The sequence below is a fragment of the Trichosurus vulpecula genome, chromosome 2, assembly GCF_011100635.1.
Source record: "Trichosurus vulpecula isolate mTriVul1 chromosome 2, mTriVul1.pri, whole genome shotgun sequence".
Taxonomy (NCBI): domain Eukaryota; kingdom Metazoa; phylum Chordata; class Mammalia; order Diprotodontia; family Phalangeridae; genus Trichosurus; species Trichosurus vulpecula.
Window position 1 is genome coordinate 374,972,871 of NC_050574.1, and position 21,655 is coordinate 374,994,525.

The 21,655-nt window shown below is 36.9% G+C and overlaps 1 protein-coding gene across 2 annotated transcripts in view; it reads left to right on the forward strand.

The window, feature by feature from the left end:
• LOC118835857 (amyloid beta precursor protein) overlaps positions 1-21,655 on the forward strand; it is a 178,875-nt gene that overhangs the window by 45,908 nt on the left and 111,312 nt on the right. For both annotated transcript variants that reach the window (XM_036743138.1, XM_036743137.1), the window contains exon 3: positions 13,292-13,421. In XM_036743138.1, coding sequence (XP_036599033.1) covers positions 13,292-13,421 — 130 coding nt within the window. The remainder of the gene's footprint in view (positions 1-13,291; positions 13,422-21,655) is intronic.

A 21,655-nucleotide genomic window follows, 5' to 3' on the forward strand; every position in this document is an offset into this window, starting at 1 on the left:
AGATTTTTTTTCAGAAGCTAATGGAAGCCCACTGGGGCTGAAAAGGCTATTTATTCTTTGCTCTGTGAAGGGTACTTCTTACTGTACTTCTGCTGTAATTTGTCAGTTAAGATTATGCTAATTTGGTGATATTTTGGTTTAAGGAATTCAATTTTAGAAAAAAGTTGTTTTTACTCTAAAAATGATAAAAAAAATTTCTTGTGTAATGTTGTGTAACTTTGCTTTGATTCTCAATATATTCGGAAGGGTTTTAAAAGTCCGAATAAGTATTGAATGACAGAGTAAGATATTAATAGACACCGTAAGATTATCTTTAATAAAATGCTTGTTTTATTTTAGCTAATTCTGTGAAGTTTATGAATAGTAATTAACAATCAGATCTTTAATATTCAGCTTAAATTTTCTCCCAAGATAAGGAAAGTGAAAAAGCCTAGATAATAAGCACTTCCAATCAAAAAAAGTATATATAATACTGTCTCTGCTTTTATTTGTTCTTTTTTTCCTTTTTTTTTGATGGTAAGTTTAGATAGAAACATAAATCATTATCATTTTCCATCATAAGTCGTTATCCAGATATTCTTTTATATTTGATGTTCTAGGGGCTTGAAAAAGAGGGTAATTTTTTTTGTAAGTGGACAAAATATTAGTTTGTCATCTTATTTTCTGTATATTCACTGAAAGTGTAGGATAAATCCATTAGCATTTCACCAGTTAATTCTGGTACAGTTGTCCATTTTACTATGTCAAAAGTATATGTTAAGAATGGTATTCTGTAGGTATTCATTACTTTCTGTGTTTTTCCACTAAATTTGTTTTCAAGGTGCTATTCAGTCTCTTTACATTCACAACCTCAGCTTTCTCCTTGATAACTTCATGCTTTATTTATCTTTCTTGGAGAATACTAATAATGTATGTGTAAGTATTGCCTTCATCATTGGTTCAGTGACCTCTGGCTTCATTCTCAAAACCTTTTTTCTTGGTGATAAAAATTTTATACTTATCACATTTTTGTATCGTTGGAGAAAGTTTTCCATGAAATGAAGTAGATTGATATGTTTTTCAGAGGAGCTATATACTTTTATATCATCCATGCATATTAGGTAATAATGCAGTGTTTGGGTATGCCTCTCTCTTATTCTTGAAAGCCATACTTAATTCTGTCAAGGAGTGATGAAAATGGGTTTAAGGCTATGTAGAAACATGGCGGTCTGCCCGGATGGTGCCACATTTTATATTAATTGATCTTTATTTGGTGATGTGTTCTAAATAGAGAGCACTTTTACGTGTGAACATCAAATACTCTAGTGTTCTCGCTGTATCTATGCATTTTGCATATTTGCTCTTTAAAACTAAGCTATTAGTGCAGGACCGATTCAAAGATTTGGAGGGATCAATAAAGATGGAGTAAATATTATGGCACTTTCATGTAGCTTGTGTACTAACCATTGAATCCCTTTTGCTTCTCAGCCAATACATTGTTTTCTTCAGAAAATCAGTAAATATTTATCTAGAGCCTATGTGCTAGGCACTGTACTGCTCATTCCGGATACCATGCTTGGCTCTAGGGGTAGGAGTATGAAGGATGAAACAGGCCCTACTAAAAAACAGTTTCCATTCTAATGGGGGAGATAGCAAGTACACATATAAACATAGCCCAAATACAAAATTAAGCAGTTCAGATTTTTATGTGTGTATATAATATATATATATACTTAACAAATAGGTGTGTATGTGTGTGTGTGTATAAATATATACATATATATATATATAAAAACACATATATACAGATAAACTTATTTGTTAAATTCAAGGTAGTTTGGAAGGAAGGATGCTAACAGGAGAAGGCTTTTTGCAGATAATGGTGCTTGAGTCTGCCTTAAAGGATGCAGGGATGTGTTTGAGGCACAGGGTAAGGAGGGGGGAGTGCATTCCAAGTAGGTGAGAAGGCTGGTGCAACAGCATGGGGATGGGAGATGAAGTGTCGTGTGTGAGGAACTGAAGTGATTATACAAATGGCTCTGTCTTTCTGTACCTCCTCGGACACTGTTCCCTACCTTTGCCAGTTTACAGGTGTAAGGTGAAGCCTTGAAGTTATTTTAATTCACCCGAGATAAATTTTATGTAGCTATATATGGCTTGTAATTCTTTTGAAAACTGTAATCATTGACCATTTATTTGGTTTTATCTATTTGTCGATCTCATATATTTTGGATAGCAAATTTTTACAAGTAACGTGATGAAAATGTGCTTTCCTAATCTGTCATTTCTCTTCTAATTCTCTCTTCTTTGATTTTATTCATACAAAGGCTTTTATATTTTATGTAGTGTACTTCATTTCTTCTTAATCATTTTTTCTATCTACTCGTTCTTTAATTAGGAATTTTGCCTCTAAAGTGCTAAAAGATACCTGATCTCATTCTCTGCTATTTATTTTTCAATATGTTGTCTTTTATAATTGTTTTGTAGCCCTTTTGAGTGTATTATGGGTATATGGTGGACAAAAATGCCTTATACTTAATTTTTGCCAAACTGCTTTCTAGTTTTCTTAACAACTCTTATCAAATAGGAGATTCTTCTCCAAGTATTTTGTATTCTTAGGTTTATCGAACACTGGGTTAAGTTCATTTGTTTCACATTTTTCCCTATTCTAATCTATCCCAGTGATCTACATTTCTTTTTTTTAACCAGTACAAGTAGTTTTGGTGATTATTGCTTGTCAGTATAATTATAGGTCTGGTAGTAACTCCTTAAATCCTACTTTTTACCTTTTGTAACTTTATTTTATAGTGCTGTAAAGTAGTACCTTGTGAGTTTGATAGCTATAGCACTGAGTAAATTATTTAGGGTAGTAGTGTCATTTTATTATACTGTGAAAGTCCAACCTCAAGCAGCATGTCGGTACTCAGTTTCAGGTATTTAACTCTCTTTATTTCTGTATAGAAGCAGTGTAGTTGTGATCATTGTAAACTTTATATTGTTTGATCTTATAGTTATGATAGCACTCCAATGTGGCATCACTTGGGCTAATGCCCTAAAGTCCTTATGAACATAGAAGGATACAGGTGAAACAGTTGGTACTTTTTCACTGATAACTGTGTCAGGTGCAAAAGGCTTGCGGCTTTTTGATTGGATGAATTCTTGATTTGCTTCAGGGGCCTTGAGTCATTCTCCTTCTGCTGCTAGTTAATGTTAGCTCATCCCACCAGTTTGTGGTCCCCATAAAGAATGCCCTGTACCTGAGCTTTACCCAAGCCTGATGTTGGTAAGGGACCCTCAGGCTCTTTCTACCTCATCCGGGTCCAGTGAGGAATGCCTCCTTCTACGTCTAGCACCAATTATCTGTTCTCCACCAAACCCATTTTTAAGGTATATAATCTTCCTTCCTGAACTCCACGTTTGAGCATGTTTCCTCCTAGCACATGTCCTTTGCCCTCAGGCTGAGGAGAGTTTCTTGTATGTGGAAAAAAAACCCAACTTCTGTCTGTATTACCATATAGTGTGTATGTGCTTTTGTCTGTTTGATGTCACATAATGATATAGCTGATGCTCATATCCTTTTCCTGAGTACCAATTTTCTAGAAATCCTGAACCCAGGTATTTGCTTTAACCCAGCTGTGAGGCTAAATAAAGCAGTCGTGTATAGAAAGCTGGCCTCACAGTGTGGTGGATAAAGAGCTGACATTGGAGCCAAGAAGACCTAGAAGACTGAGTCTTAACTTTGACAGGAAGTAGCTTTGTGACCCTAGGCAAGTTACTTAGAACCCTGGACAACTCTCAACACCATGAATCACATTGAGATCAAGTGAAATGATCCATGTATCACCCTTTGCAAACATTAATGTGCTATTTAAATGCTAGATGCAGTTATTATTATCTCAGGAATTACCCAAGCCAATGAAATCATCAGTACAAACCTTACCTTGTTTTAGTTCTGTGAAAAAAGTGATTTATAAATTTATTTATATAGTTCTTACAGGTATCTTGGTAGATATTTTATCCATGTCCCAGATATTTTATACATGTCAGTTACTTTGAATGGAATTTCTTTTTTTATTATTGGTTTTTATTAGTCCTATTTAGAAATGTCGAACGTTTTTGTGGATATATTTTGCTACCTTACTGACGTTATTTATCATCTTAGGATCTTTGCTAATGTTTTAGATTTTTATAAGTGTACCATCCTCTCTCATCCACACATCGGGATAATTATGAGTTCCCTTGGCCAGTGATTATGTGGTTAATTTTGTTATCTTATATGTACAGCTAGCATTTCTAGAGCTACATAAAGTAATAGTAGGGAGAGGAGGTATACTTGTTTCACCATCACGTGTACTGGTTTCTTCCTTTCTCCCTGCTGTTAGTACCCTCTCTCAACCCATAAATCACTTTACATTTCTTTGTATGTATTTTGTGTATAATTTCGTACATGTCCCTCTCCCAGTACAATGTAAGTTCCTTGATTTTAAGGATTGTTTCGTTTTTTTTGTTTTTGTTTCTCCTGCCTCTTGAATAGTGATTTTTAAATAGTAGGTACTTAATAAATGGTGGTGGTTTGGCTTATTGAAACAGTGCTAACACGTGGCTTTAAATATATGATTTTGATCATATTAACATCATATGGGCCATATTTTTCAAAGAGTTTTTCTACATCTATTAATTGCATGGTTTTATTTGTTTAGGTGATTAATTATGTCAGATTATCCTAAAATTCTCTGACCTCTACTTTCATTTCACCTTAGTCACACATAGGTATGACTACATGCTAGATTTTATTACCAATAAGTGTGCCAGTTTCATAAAAAATCCTGAGGTTTCCTTATAGGACTTGAATCTCCTAGTATTCCACCTTAAACTGTGACTCACTGTCTCAGACCTCTTCTTTTATTTATCCCCAATTGATTCCCTATCACATTTAGGCTACTCCAAACCTTCCATGGCTTCCTTAAACCTCCATATATCCCCTTCCTCCCCCCTTTCTCCAGGCTTCGGGTCTTTCTTATTTTTCTGAGAAAATTAAGGCCATTTGATTTTACTTCACTCTTCTTCCATTCTCTCTTCATTGCTAAATTCCTTGGACATCATCTTTCACCCTTCTTCCTTGAACTCAGCATGTCTAAGATGGAATTCATTATATTTCTCCAACGCCCTTCCCCTTTTCTGCTTCTGTCAAAGGTACCAGTGTCCTTCCAGTCTCCGAGGCTTATAAGTGCAGCATTATCCCGGACTCCACTTCCCCTCATTCCATATATCCAGTTTGTTTCCAGACACTGCCATCTCTACTTTTATGGAATCTCTCCCATCTGACCACTTCTCTCCTTCACACAGCTACCACCGTAGTTCAATCTTTTGCCGACATTGTTGCAAGAGACTTCTAATTGGGCTCTGTTTCAGCTCTCTCTGACTATACCTACCTATTGCTGCTAAAATTATTTTAAGCAGAGATCTGACCATGTGACACCCTCTGCCCTCATCACCACTCAATTCACTCCCAGGGTCTCCTGCTGCATCTAGGATAATGTATAAACTCCTCTGTTAGCGTTTAAGGCCCTATGCAACCTGGCCTCAACTTATCTTTCCAACCTCTCTGGGTAAACTCCCCTTCTAGTACTCTTTGCCCCACCCTATCTGGCTTCTCTCTGTTCCTCACTTATGACCCTCCATGCCCCTGCACTGGCCTTCCCACATTGCTGGAATACATTCTCCTTATATCTGCCCCATGGAGACTCCCTCTTCCTTTTAACCACAGCCTAAGCAACATCTTCTGAATGGAGCCTTTCCTAAATACCTCAACCTCTTATACTCGCTTTCCCAAAATATCTTGTATTTAATTAATTTGTATGTTTTTGTATTTATTAACTTTATACTTTTGCTGTATATATTTATATATGTTATTGTTGTGTCCACTATTAAAATGCAAACTCCTGTGAATAGGAATTTCTTCATTCTTTATATTTGTATTTTCACTGCCAAGCACAGCATCTAGTGCATATTAGACACTTAACAAATACTTATTGATTGATCATAATTAGGGAGTGTATATATATATACACATATATATGTATATCAGGTATGTGTGTATGTATGTATCTGTGTATGTATGTATGTGTATAGTAAATACATAAATACATGTGTTGGGCATTTATGTGTATTTTGCTGTTCGTCATTCCAGTCATGTCCTTCTCTTTGTGAACCAGTTTGGGGTTTTCTTGGCAAAGGTACTGGAGTAGTTTGCCATTTCCTTCTCCAGATGAGGAACTGAAGCAAATAGGGGTTAAGTGACTTGCCTACGATCACATGGCTAGTGAGTGTCTGAGGCTAGATTTGAACTCAGATCTTCCTGATTCCAGGCCCAGCACTCTATCCACTGTATCACTTAACTGCCGTATATGTGTGCGTACACACACCCACACACACACACCCAATGTCATAACATGTATGTACTTAGAGGAAAAACTTAATTGAAGTACAAAAAGACTTAAAGTGGTAATTATCATAGACTTTATTTCTTTAAATTGAATTAATTTTTCTTCAGTTAACATTTATTTTCTCTCTCTCCCACCTGTGCCCACAACTGAAATAAAAAGAAAAAACAACACCATTGTAACAAATATGTAACAAAGATGCATGATTAAACAAAACAGATTTCCACATTGGTCATATCCCAACGTAGGTCTACTTCATTTTAAGTCCATGACATCGTTCAGTATCAGTCTTCCGCAGTCATGGTTGGTTATTGCCTTGCATTAAGCCAGGTTCTTTTAAAATTATTGGTTTTTATAGTGTTGTTATTGGGTCTTTGTTCTACCAGGGGTGGAGAACCTGTGGCCTTCTAGGTTTTTTGGTGAGGCCTTTTGACTGAGTACAAGTTTTACAGAACAATCCTTTTATTAAGGGGATTTGTTCTGTGAAGTTTGGATTCAGTCAAAGGGCTGCACTTGAGGACCTAGAGAGCTACATGTGGCCTCGAGGCCGCAGGTTCCCCACCCAACTCATTTCACTTTATATTGGTTTGTGGCTTTTCTGAAGCCCTTCTTTTCATTTTTTTTTTAAACAGCACAAAAGTCCTCCCTCTTGTGGTACCAGTACTAGGCCTATTACCTCAAGGAGATGAAAAAAGGGACCCATATGTACAAATACATTTGTAGCAGCTAGACGTTGTGCTAAGTGCTTTCCCAGTATTGTCTCATTTGATCCTCGCAGCAACCCTAGGAGAACGTTGCTATTATCATTTTACAGTTGAGGAATCTGAAACAATTTAAGTGACTTGACCAAGGTCACACAGTAAGTATCTGAAGTCACATTTGAACACAGGTCATCGTGAGTCCAGGCCCAGCACTTTAGACATCGTGCTACCCAGCTGCAATTATATTGTGCAACTTTGAATTTATTATTTCATTTATATTTCATGATTATTGGTTGAGTCTTCAGGGTTCTCTTGATAGATCATTGCATCATCTGAAAAAAAATCAGCAGTGTTGTTTCCCCTTTTCCTGTGTTGATTCATTCAACTTTCTTTTTCTCCTAGTATTCCTCTATCTAGAATCCTAACACTGCGTTAAAGAGGAGTGATAAGAATGGCATCTTCGCTTTACCCCGATGTTGTTAGAAAGGCCTCTAGGATTTCTCATTTACATACAATGTTTGTTCTTGATTTTAGATAGTGACTATTTATGATTTTAAGAAAAAATAACATTTTTTTCTGTGCTTTTAAAAGAAAAAAAAACAGAAATAGTTGTTAGGTACCAAAAGCTTTTTCAGCATCTGTTGATGTAGTCATAGTTTATATTCTTTTAAAATTTTGAACCAACTCCATATTCTTGTATAATTTTAACCTGGTCATAATGTATATTCTTTCTAATATGTTATTATAGCTGATTTGCTAGTATTTTATTTAAATTTCTTTGCATCAGTGGTCAGTAGATACAGTTAGCTCTAGTTTTCCTTCTCTGCTTTTTTCTTGTCCTGGTTTCGATGTCAAGATCACATTTGAATCATAGATAAAGATTGGAAGGGTGGCTTTTCTTATTATTTCAAAGAATTTATATAGTTTTAGAATTAATTGTTCCTTTAGTGTTTACTAAGATTCCTTCACAAAACCGTACTGGGGTTTAACTTTGAGAGTCCTTTTAATGTCTTCAGTTTCTTTTTCTGATATTGACTATTTGATCTATTATTCTGTAAATTTGAGTATTTTTATATTTTGATACATACTTAATTTATCCTATTTAGGGGGCATATAAATACCCAAAATAGTTTCTTTCATTTTCTTCTCCATTTGATAGAAATGATTATTTCTCATTTTTTATACAAACAATAATGCTTCCTCCCCCTTTTTAATTAAACAATCTAACTCTTTATCCAGTATTATTTTTTCAAAAACTAGATGGTAGTTTTTACTTACCAGTTAAATTACTTTGCTTGAAATTTTGTTAAGCTTTTCTTAGATATTTGGAATTTCTACTTTGGTGTTTAGTTCAAGGTTTTTTGTTTGTTATTTTAGCTCTTCTTTTTTTATAGTTACATACTCAATTCATTGACTTGTTCTTTTTCTTTCTGCTCGATGAAACTATTTAGAGACATAAAATTTTCCTCAAAGCCTGCTCTGCTTGCATTGCATAAATTTTTTGATGTGATGTCTTATTGTTGTCATACTCTGTGATGAAATTTTTTTATTGTTTCTGTTATTTGTTATTAGACCCACCACATCGTTTGGATTTTTATTTAATTTCCATTTGATTTTTAATCTGTTCTTCAGTTTTTCATTTTTGAACACAGATTTACTATATTCTTATTCATCAATTATGTATTTAATATTTCTGCTCTTCTTGTATTTAAATGTAAGGTTTTTATGCACTAATACATTGTAAATTTTTGTAGAGGTGCCTTACATGTCTAAGAAATATTTAAAGTCCTTTCTGTTCCTATTCAATTATCACTAATATTTATCATTCCTAATTTTTCTAAAGCCTTTAACATTCTTGTTTATCTTTATCAGTTTATCAGTTAGATTTGTCCTTTTTAGGAAAGTGCTACCTTGAGAATCCACACTAGTACTTTAAGTAACAAGATGCCGTGGTGTGTGTGTGTGTGTGTGTGTGTGTGTGTGTGTGTAGTACTGAGGTTGATTTGTTATCTCTGTGGAGTCTTTAAGTATCATTACCATTTCCCTGATTATATCTTTTTATCATTTCTATTTTTGCTGTAGCCTTTGTATGTTATCAGCAACTGGGTGGCTCAGTGGCTAGAGTGCTGTGCCTGGAGTCAGAAAGACCTGAGTTCAAATTCAGCCTCAGACACTTACTAGCTGTGTGACCCTAGGCAAGTCACTTAACTTCTGTTTGCCTTAATCCACTGGAGAAAGAAATGACAAAACACTCCTCCCCCTGGACAGTATTGGCGTGCTGTGGTCCATGGGGTCACAAAGAGTCGGGCACAACTGAGCAACAACAAAGCATAGGCAATTCTGTTTCTCCCCTCCCTTTCCTCCATTTTTATACATTTTTTCATCTCATGCACCCCTAATATATAACCCCTGTCTCATACTTCTCTCCCTGCTATTTCCTTTTTTCTCTTAAGATCATCGAAACAGAAGACAACCACCCTCGGCCCTGTCTACTATACTGTCCTCCTATTTGAATGTAAAGACATAGAACATTATAGACTCTTCCATTTGACTAAGCATATTTGCCTGTCTTTGTTTCTCTTAACTCTTGCATTTGTATTTCACCATTTATGTTCAGCTCTGGCCTTCATGATTGCTTGGGCATCCTTTGTTTCATTAAAGGTCCATTCCCCCTTTAGGATTAGTTATAGAAGGTAGGTTATTCTTGTTTAAAAGCTTTTATCTTTTCCTTTTTGGAATCTCATATCGCCAGCTCTTTTCACCTTTATAGTTGTAACTTTTGGGTCATATGATAACTGAACTTAGTTTTTTAGTCATCAAACACTTACTTTTTGGCCCTTTGCAGTATTTTTTTTTTTTTGGCTTTGAACGTACTGAATTTTGGCATTTTGGGGGATTTTACTTAGGAGGTGACTGTTGCATTCTTCCTATTTTCACTTTGCCCTTTTGTTCTGATACATCTATGCATTTTTCCTTTACAATTTCTTGAATTATGTTATCTAAGCTTTTTTTTTTTTTAAAGTCATGATTTTTCAGGTAGCCCATCTCCTTGATTTCTCCTTGATCTGTTTGTGTTGTTTTTTTTTTTTTCAGGACAATGGGTGTGGGTGTGGTATATACCTTATATATTTTTTTAATCTTTTAATTTTATTTTCATATTTTTTGTTGTCAAGTTTTTTTTTATGTGGTGGTAGTGTTCAGTTGTATCCAACTTTATGTGTGGTCCATCCTAATTTTAAAGGAATTAAGTTCTTAATTAAAGTTCATCACCATCTATTTTAAGCTATTGATTCTTCTTGCTATCTTTTCCTCCTTTGATGTCATTTCTTATGTTCTCTTGTTTTATTCTTCCAGGTACTCTTGTAATTCATGTGACTAAGTAATTGTTTTTTCTGAGGTTGATACTTGGACTTGTAGAATTACTCCTTTCCTCTGGGTTTACCTTGTGGGCTTATCTTGGTCCATAATATTTCTTGATTGTCTTAGTCATTTGTTTCTGTTCATATTTCCAGCCTTAGTTTCTGGATTCAGGTTTTGTGCTTTTATAGGACTGCTACTTTTCATATGTTTTGATGGTATGGGCAGACCTTTTTGGTCCTCTGCATTGGGACTAAGACTAGGCCCTACCATTTCAGGAATTTCTGAGTTTTGGCTCAGTCTCCTGTTTGCTAATCTGCCTTGGACTTCTTGCACGGTCTCCAGTCTAGAGTTAGCTTCATCTCTTGCTTTAAATCAGACAGACTCCAACTAGATACTGTTGATAGAGTCATTGCATGCTCTTAAGTACTTTACTTCTTAGCTGCTGCACTGGCCCTTTCTCCTGTGTTTCCTTAGAAGGTGCTGCCAGGGTATTGGTCTGGCTCTCTCTACCAGTATGCCTCAGATAGTTTTCTGGTTGCTGAGTTGCCCCAGCTCTATCTCCACTGGCTCTGCCTCCTGATCGTGGGCTTGTGTGCATTTTGTGCTGCTTGGGTACTGGGTATCCCTCTCTCCTGCTGTTTCTTGGGTAGGGCTATATGGTAGTTCCTGGGGTTAGAGTTGTGCATATGAGGGAGAGGCCTGAGAGGTGTCTAGGTCCTAGTCTTGCCTTATCTGGGTCTGGCCTGTCAGTCACTTAATAAGTATTAAGCACCAACTATGTGCTCTAGGCACTATATTAATTGCTTCGGGATACAAAAAAGAAAAGAGAGTCTCAGCTCTCTAGGAGTTAACAGTGTAATATAACCCTGGCCCAAGACCCATTGGTATGGAACTCTCTCCTTATTGGTGGAATTGCATGCCCTGCCCTACATGAGGAATGGGAAGGAGTTGGCCAGAACAGCTGAGCTCTTCAGTCTTTGGGAGTCCCCTTCAGTTCTCCCCAAACTTTGAGAATTCTGACTCCAAATGTGAGTTATTTCAGGCACTTCTGGCTTCCAGTTTTTAAAGAGAAGATGGACGAAGTCAGTTGCATTTCAAGTTGCTGAAGGAAAAGACTCCAAGAAAACATGAGAGGAGCAGACACTTTCCTCCATGTCCATATCTCTAGCTCTGTACTCTAAAGATTGCAGGCAGTTTCTCCTAGGGTGAGATCCAAGGTTTACTTTCTCTTGGTTGAGCTGAGTTATCTCAATCCCAGTGGGAGAGCTCCTTCACTCTGTATTGTCTGGCAGATATCCTCCTGTGTTATACCTTCCCTGATTGCTGTTTTGCTATGATATAGATAAATGTGTTTCTTTGCTTTTTGCTATGTGTGTTCACTGCAGAACTGGTATTAAGTAGGAAAAGGGTCACGCCTTGGATATAGGGTTTGGGATCCCTCTTCCCCTCCAGTAATGACAAAGCGATCAGAATTGAACCCAATCATAGCTCTTCAGCCCTAGACTAACAATATTTAAGAGAACAGAAAGGTAGATACACCTTAAGTCTTTTCTTCTCTCCTCTTTCATTCGTGCCAGGAAGGGAAGGGAGTCCTTTCAAAGCCTGGAAATTTAACCTGAAGCAGATGATGCTTGAAGAGTGTCAAAGAAGACTCAAACCTTATTGAGTCCTGAAGGGGGTTTCCAAAGACTGAATGAAAAGTTCAGCCATTTTTGCCAACTCCACCCTAATCCTCAGAGGTCGTTCATCTCCACCAATAAAGAGACGGTCCCATATCAGTGGGGCTTGGAACAGGGTTTACACTAACGTTTATATTCTTTGTGTTCTCAGATTCCAATGATGGCAGTCTTTCTTGGATTGGAGGGAGGAACTTGTAGCTATTTCTCTTTTCATTTCTTTTATCATTGTTCCTTCTGGTTCATTTTTAGAGCTTTTCCACTAGGTATCTTTGGCTTCAGTAGGCTCTGTGTGCTGACACCTTTCCGTATTTCCAGCTAGTGACTTAAACAGTTCTCAGCATTCTTGATCTCCCTACAGCATTTGACTCTGTTGACCCCCATCCCGACATCTCCAACTCAAAATGTACAGAGTAGATTATTCGTTATTTTTTGCCCTCAAACACAGCTCTCTTCTGAACCTTCCTAATTCTTTAATTGATAGAATAAACTTTTAAAAGTTCGTTTATTCTAGTGATCCAGGTTAGCAACCTTGGCATTGTCCTCAATTTCTCACTCTACTTTATACCACTTTCCCAGTCAATCGCCAAATCTTAACTGCACCTGCCTCCCCAGCATCTCTTGAATCTGCCCTTTCTCGCTACCATAGAACCACTATTACAGGCACTATGTAAAACTTTCTTCAGAGTGTTGTTTAATTTTTCTTTATATAAGGAACAGAAATGAGAGTCATTGAGAAACAAGAGAATACAATAATAAAACCGGTAATTTCCTGTAAGATAGGGATTTTTCTATTCCCCGACAGAACAGTGCTGTAGTATTCCTTTGTAAACAGTAGGTACATAATAAAATTTTCAGTGCATTATCACAATTAGCCTCAACATTAAATTTAGATTTTTTTATTCTATACTTAAAGGTATCACTGATCAGTCTTCTCCTTTATCTTTGGGTCAGTGTAGCAATTTTCATTTTACATTTGGATCAGTTTAAAGTTTGTATCCTTAACTATAGAATGCTTCAAGTAATCAGAGTGATGCTAATGTGAAATTCCAAATACAAACTTTGTTACATTTCTTAACACAGAATCAAATTGGAAGCCATTAAAATTATCTTCATGTGTGTTTTATACCAGGTCTATCCAGAACTTCAGATTACTAATGTCGTGGAAGCTAACCAGCCGGTGACCATTCAGAACTGGTGTAAGAGAGGCCGAAAGCAGTGCAAGAGTTATCCTCACATCGTCATACCTTATCGATGCTTAGGTGAGTTCTTGGGAATGTGTGTTTTTTAGTATCTCTGATTATGTGTTACCTTGGGCAATTTCACCTCTGTGGCTTTGCATTCCATCATCTGTAAAATGGGAGAGTTGGACTAAATAGCCTATAAGATGCTTTCCAGCTCTAAATCTGTTGTGTTATGTGTCCTATAACGCAAGTGGAATCGGACTCCTTTTAAGCTTCTTGTAAACTTAAAAATAAAGCTTTCAGATTTGTAAGCTCGTAAGTTAAGTCAAGTCAGATTAGCAAGAATTTACTTATGTACCCATTAAGTACCAGATACTCTGCTAACTGCTGGGTATACATAGAAAGGCAAAAAATAGCCCTTGTTCTCAAGGAGCTCACAGTGTAATGAGAGAGGAGGTTATTGTAAAGTAAGGTTATTGTGAATTCAGTCTTTATTTCTACACAGTGACCTACTAAAGTTTTTCCAACTAATTATTATTAACTTTGAAGATGCTTTGGAGAAGAGAGGATGTGTTAGTTGGATCAGTAATAAAAAGAAAATAGCTAATGTTTAACATTTACAGAATGTTTTGTATGCATGTTCTCATTTGATCTTTACAACAGTCCTATGAGGTAGGTACAAATATTATTATCCACACTGTCCAGAAGGGCAATATAAGGTCCCGAGAGGTCAAATTAATGCTGAAGTTTACACAACTAGTGGGTGGTAGAGCTGGGACTTAAAATCAGGTGAGCTTACAAGTACAGCTTTCTACTGCAGCATAACTGCCCCTTAACAAATACACCCAGATCATTTCTGTCTGAATTCGTTCTTTCTGAATCTTCAGTGCAAATGAATTTCCACCTATATATAATTACATGGATACCGTACTACATAATTATTCAAATAACATTTATAGAAGGAGTCTAGATAACTACAGTAACCTAAATAGTTGTGCCAGCATTTTGGGGAAGTTCGGTGTGCTTATCAGCAACCCATAACACTTTATTTTGCATTGAGTCAGATTCCTAAAACTGGAAAAATCTTAATACTTTGCCCAGTACGCTGGAAGAATTCCATTCTTTTTTAAAAATTGGCTTTTTTTTTTTTAGTGTTGCTGTGGTTTCTCAATATCTTCTCTCCCTCCGCTGCTGCCAACTACCCTCCTTTATAACAATAACAAAAAAGTACAGTTCTGCAAAACAAACTATGCCACATTCATCAGGTCTGACAGTTGGTGCCTCATTTTGCACCTGCGGTCCACTATTTCTCTACTGACAGGAAAAAGTTATGTTTCAATATTCTTTGAGTCAAAGTTACTCATCTTTCAGGTTCAGATTCCTTTTACAGATGTTTCCTTTTGTCTTATTGTGCTAATTATTAGGATATAGTTCAGTACATGGGAGAGACAGAGGATGGGATTTAGAGTAGATCCTGTATCTAGGGTTGAAAGGGACCTGAGAAGCCAGCCCAGTTGTGTCACAGGTGAAGAAACTGTGTCTCAGGGAAGGTAAGCAACTTCCTCAAGGTTACACAGTTAATAAGTAGTTCTGAGGTGGAATTCGAACCCAGATCTTCTGACTTCAGAAGCTCTTTTCTTCTGTGCTATAACTACATTGTACTCTTGGTTCTATTTATTTTATTCTGTGTCCATGCATATGTCTTCCAGAATTCCTCTGAATGTCTTAGAGCAAAACAATTTACCATTTCATTCATATTCCATCTTGTTTAGCCATCCTCTAAGCATGGATCTCCACTTTTTTTTTCCAGTTTTTGCTACAACAAAGAATACTGCTGTGGAAATTTTGTTACATGTGTTTTCTTTCTCCCATTGATTTTCTTGGGGTACATGCTTAAGAGTGGTATTACTGCATCAAAGGGTAGATTATATATGTAGCAAAAACTGTTCCCTGTTTATAGCTGGAATGTACCATTGTATGGTTTGAGGGGTTGCAGAACAGCCTCTTCTCCCTGCACTCTTCTCCAAAGGAAACTTTATTTCCTGCCAGGAGGAGAAGCAGGAGGTTTCCTCAGAGAAAGAGCAATGCTAGGCTAGAATTATATTTATCTGCTCCCTTATATATTATTAGTCTAGGAGATGTGATTTTATGGTTCAAGCTAAGCTTCTGGTTTTTATTCATTAATGGAGAAAGAAGGGCCCTAAGCTTTATATCCAAGGCTTGACTTCCTTCCCACCAAATACAAGTTTCACAGTGAACACACATGTGGCCAGCAGACAGCAAAGAAACTCCATTTAACCAAATCAACAGCAAAACAGAAATCAGAGAAAGTATACATATGAGAACATATACCATACAAATTCCCTGAAGTCTCTAACTGAGGATAGGCACATGATGGAGACTATCAGTTTCTCTCATGTCAGCTTCTTCCTGAGTTTTTTCTTCCTTTAGCCACCTGAAGTGAGGGTTGTCCTTGTCCATTTTTTTCTCTCTTAAAACTGGAAGCCAGAAGCACCTGAAGAGATTCAAGAGACCCAAAGAAGGTTAAGAGACTGAATCTCTTTTCTCTCCTGCTTTCCCCAAGTCTGCCCTGCCCTTCACACAGATGTGGGGCACTGATCTCCACCAATGAGCTAAGAGTCCCATACCAATGGATTTTGGAATGCTAGTTACATATAATTCCACGTATCTCCAGAATGGCTAGACTAATTCACTGTTCTAATTTTTTTAAAGTACTTGTCTTTTCACAACTCCTCCAGCGTTGACCTTTTCAGATTTGATGGTTCATGAGATAGGACCTCAAAGTTGTTTCAGTTTGCACTTACCTTATTATTTCTGATTTAGATAAATTCATATGGTAGTGGTCCTGTTAGAAATACCAAGAATTTTACCTGGCCATGTGTGAGTTTAGAAAAAAACGTTTTCATTTCACATCATTATTTGATGGGATGACTTGGCCTCTCTGATGGCACAAGCACACCTCAAGTTACTTACAAACCTCTTTTATTTCCTCCAGATTCAAATTTCACACCTTGAACCCCATTGGTCAGCATTTCAAGGTTCACTAAACCCCCACCCCTTGATTACATCTTTTCACCTCCACACCTCAATTCACCCCTCCCTTCTCATCCATATACACCACTTTCTTTATATTTTTAGTTTCCTTTCTGTTTGTCTGCATCAGATAGCATGAGAAAGGATCCCTCTCAATTGCTAAAGAGAATTGACAAAAGCATGGGTTTGGAGATTCAAACCTATGATATCAATGATAAAAGACCCATTATCTAATACTGAGTCTGGATTCAATCTTATTCTTTTGTGATTGACACCTGGCCTGACAGTTTGAGATACAGGAACAGACCTTCTTAGAACAAAAAGGATTCTGCTTTTTAGATATGCTGATTTTCAAGTGGCCAAACTCTTACAATTAGCCACCAGTATGGCTTCAAATCATATTTTCATATGATCTCTGTGGAAACAAAATTCAATCATACCTTACAGTCGTTTTCTATTTCTTCAGAATGAAACTTCTGGTCTTGTGACCATTTATTCCCCAAGATTCAAATTGGTTTATTCAGCCACAAACAGTGAGGTTTTTGTGTACATCCCAAATTCATCCTGTCAAAAACAAAATTTATCTTTCCCCTACAAAATCTAACCTTTGGAATTTCTCTATTTTTTCAGGGGTACTACCATTCTTATATTCACCCTTGTTCATGACCTTGTAGTCAGCCTCAGCTCCTTCCTTTAACTTACCCCACGTTTCTATTCAGTTGCCAGATCTTGGCATCTCTTTCTCCCCAACATCTTTCACATCTACTATTTCAGGAAGGCCCGTGCTCAATGCTTTAATACTTTAGTGTCCACTTTTCCACCTTATCTTCTAGTCTGTCCAACCACCTTGCTGCTTCAGGACTACCCTTTAATGCCTTGCTTCCCATTTTGGAACCATGATGCATGACCAAATACTCTGCCATTATTTCTGGATGAGGTGCCAATCTATTCTCCTTTAGCCTCCCTCACTTATATATGTTGTATTGTCCATGAGAAAATAAACTTCTTAGTCGAGGACTATCTTTGCTTTTCTATTTATATCTGTATTTGAGTGCATAGTGTAAAAAAATTGCCTTTGCTTTCATTTATTTCATTCTCTATTAACTGGTTCTTATCATTGCTTCTCTGGACTATTGAAGTAGCCTCCTAGTTGGTCTATTTCTGCCTCAAGTCTTTTCTCTCTCCAGTCTAGACTTCATACAGCTGCCAAACTGACTTCTAAAGTGCAGATCGGCTTATTCAGTTCCTCCCAGGACTTCTTTATTACTTTCAAGATCAAATATATACACCTCTGTTGGAATTTAAATCCCTTTACACTCTAGCTCCAACCCACCTTCCCAGCCTTATTCCTATCAGTTCCAGTGGATTCTGTTATCATCTCTGTACTGATGATTCTTAAATCTCCTTATTCAGCCCGTACCTCCTTGCTGATCCCAGTCTCACATCTCCATCTGCCTGTTGGACAAACTGTCTTGTCCCCTAGACATCTTAAACTCAACATGTCCATTACCTTATCTCTCAAAACTTTTGCCCTTCCAGACTCCAGTGTTAATGCCTTCCCTCATAGGATACCTTCCATTTATACTACCTATATCATGTGCCAGGGGTGGGGAACCTGTGACCTCGAGGCCACATATGGCCCTCTAGCTTCCCAAATGCTTGGGGATTTGGTCTGTGAAGTTTAGATTCGGTCAGAGGGCCACACTTGAGGACCTAGGCAGCACTTGAGTGCCTAGAGGGCCACATGTGACCTCTAGGCTGCAGGTTCCCCACCCCTGTCAGCTGTTTATATGTTTTCTTCCACATTAGAATGTGAGGGCAGCAACTGTCTTTTTGCCTTTCTTTGTAATTTCAGAATCTTAGCACAATGCCTAGGGCATACTAAGTACTTGACTGATTAACTTTCTTAAAGGCTATAACTGACTATCTTGAAAGATATCATCACTGTCTTTATAGATTTCCTCTGAGGGACTCCTATTTGAGGAAGTACCCACCCAGACATGATTATTTCCGACTCTGCTGCCTTCTATTCTAGGGGTATTCTACCCCTCTGCTCATACTCGCCTCCAAACCTTTTTTCGTCCCATCTTCCTTTCATAATATAAACTCCTTGAGGGCCAACACTATCTTTCTATTGACCTTCTATATTTCCAGCATTTATCACAATATCTGGGAAATAGGTGGCCCTCAATAAATATTTGTTGACTTGTAAATAAATACTTTAATCTTGTTCATCGCCTCCTACAGATGATAGCAAGTAAGCTGCAATTATTCTCTCATGGTAATCATTTTTCCTTTGTGTTCTTAATGAGTAATGTGTGCTAATGCTAACTTTTCAATCTCCTTTATTGCCTTTTCTGAGAAGAACTTGTGAGCTGAACTTCATTTCGCTGTAAATTATTTACTCATTGATTATAACTTTAGATCTGCAGGGAAGGAGCCTCAGAGGTCCTCTATTCCAGCTCCCTCATTTACAAATGAGGAAACTAAAGCTCAGAGAGATTACATAACTTGACTTGGGTCACACACATATCAAGTAGCAGACCCTGGCTTTAAACTCAGTTACTTGACTGTTTCCTATATCTTTGTAGTCCACATGTCACTACTGATACGGTTTAGGTCTTTTAGTAGTGTATTAGTATGTTCATCAAGAGCTGCTGTTTATAATATTATCATTTAATGTTTATGTCCAGTTTAAAAATTCTGTTGTTCATAGCATTTTCTTCCTTTATTTTCAACATTCTCCCATTGTTGTCGGCGTGGTGAAAGATGTTAGCCAAATATGGCTATCCTGAAAAACTCTAGATAGTAAGAAAAATAGTGCCAAATAGAAAAATGATTCATTAAATAAAAAATCAAGTTCCATTTACCATTCAAAAAGACAGCTATCAGCCTGTAGATGTTCTGCTCCAGGGCTATTCAAGGAGTCTCCAGGCCATCACAGTCTCCAGTAAACAGGGCTTATGGCTAAAAGGATCTTGGGTCCTGACCTGTTGGAGGTACAAAAATGAACAAATCCGAACTCCCTGTAGTTGACTGCCCTATTTTGTAACCAGTACTAAATCATCTTGATGATTACTACTTTGTGGTATAGTTTGAAATCTGTTCCTACAGAAGAATTCTGTTATAATTTTTCTAGATCTATAAAGTAATGTTTTGGTAATTTGATTGGTATGATACTAAATAAGTAACTTAATTTAGGTAGAATTGAAGTTTTCCATCTGTAATTAATTAGTTCTATCTTTATTTCAGTAAAGTGTTTTGTAGTTGTATTCATGTATTTCTCATGTGTATCTTGATATATATAAGCCCAAATATTTTATAGATTCTATATCAAGTGGAATTTCTCCTCTTTCTTCCTGTTGGGTTTTGTTGGTAGTATACAGGAATACTGATGATTTATATGGAATTATTTTCTGTCCTTCAGCTTTACTGAGATTATTGCTGCGATTAGTCTTTTTAATTGTCTCTAGGATTCATATCTTTTGCAGAGACAGTTTTGTTCTGCCTATGTTTATTCCATTGGTTTCTCTTTCTTGCCTTATTACTAAACTTAGCATTTCTAGCATCCTGTTAAATAGAGTGATGATAATGGGCATCCTTGCTTTACCCCAGATTTTATTTGAAAGGCCTATTACATGTAGTGCTGGCTTTTTATTATCATGGATATTAGTCACTACATTAAGGATCAGTTCTTTTATTCTTATGCTTTTTTACATTAATAAGTAGATTTTGACAGAAAATGTTTTCAGCATCTATTGATATAATCAGTGAGTTTTTATTCTTCATGTTTTAATATGGTTTGCTATTTTTATAGTCTTCTTTATGAATTCCTAGTTTAAATCCAATATGTTCATATTATATGATCTTTTAAAATAAGTTGTAGCCTATTTGCTTAGGTTTTACTTAAATTTTTTGAGTCTGTGTTTATTAGAGATATTGGTCTGTGGTTTTCTTTCTCTGCTTTATAGCAAAAGCATAGGAAAAAATTGGAAGTTTTCTTTTCATAGTTTTGCAAACATTTAATGTAATATTGGAGTGAATTTTTCTTTAAATATTTGATAGAATTCACTTGTAAATCTATCTATTCTCTCCCACCCGGACCCCTACCCCTCTTTGGGAGTTCATTTAATTTGGTGCTGTTGAGTTGTTTAAATCATGTCCAACTTTGTGACCCAATTTGAGGTTTTCTTGGCAAAGATACTATAGCAGTTTGCCATTTCCTTCTCTAGCTAATTTTACAGATGAGGAACTGAGGCAGAGGGGGTTAAGTGACTTGCCCGGTGTCACACAGCCAAGTGTCTGAGCCTGGATTTGAACTTAAGAAGATGTCTTCCTGATTCCAAGCCCAGTGCACCATCCACTGTGTCACTGATTATTAAAAATTGTCTGTAGGCATCCTGTATGCATAATCAGTATCTTTTGTTTGGGTAATGAGCATATTCATTTAATATTCTTGGTTTTTGCTTCTCTTCTAGATTGTCCTCCCTTCTGTGAATTTATATTCAAAATCTCCCATCCTCTTTTGTTTCTTTGGTGGGGCTGGTCATTACAGATTCCGCTTTTTCTGTTCTGTTCATTATTATTTTCTCTGTGTAGTCCATCAATTCTGCTCTTTATTTTTTTTTTCATTTCTCACTTATCATTTGAACCACTCAGGAATAGCATGTTGTGGCTCCATGTTCTCCACAAATTCGACAGGGTCTTCTGTCTCATCAGGTGTTGGGTCACTTTCCTTTGTTTATCCATAGATGCCTGAACTCATTTACTACACCATATTTCCTAATGTTGTTACTGTTTATCTCATTGATTTATATGTTTGTTTTCAGCATCTTTAAATTTTCTTCTTCCCAAAATCTTTGCTAATTTCGGTGTCCTCTGCCAACCCCTCCCTCCCCCGAACCTTTTGGTTTTTGCTTTAGAGAGGCTGTAGCCTCCTAGCCATCTCTCAGAGCCGGTGCAAATTTCTTCAGTCTGGAGTTGGGATCTTCACTGGAAGCACTGGATAAGGGGGACGCAAGACCAGGGACCCAGGTGTGGGGGTGGGTTTTGTTGTAAACCTGTGTTGTGTCCTTGGGTTTACTAGTGTAGCCTCGTTGCCAGTAGCTTGCAAGTCTGCATAGGAGTGTATGGTGAGTTCAGGGTTGGTAAGCATTAATGAATTTTTATAAAATGTTCTTTTGGTTTCTGGGTGTCCTTGACCATGGAGACAACTGAAGTCACTGTATTTTGGGTGCGTAATTTCTATTTTGCAGGGG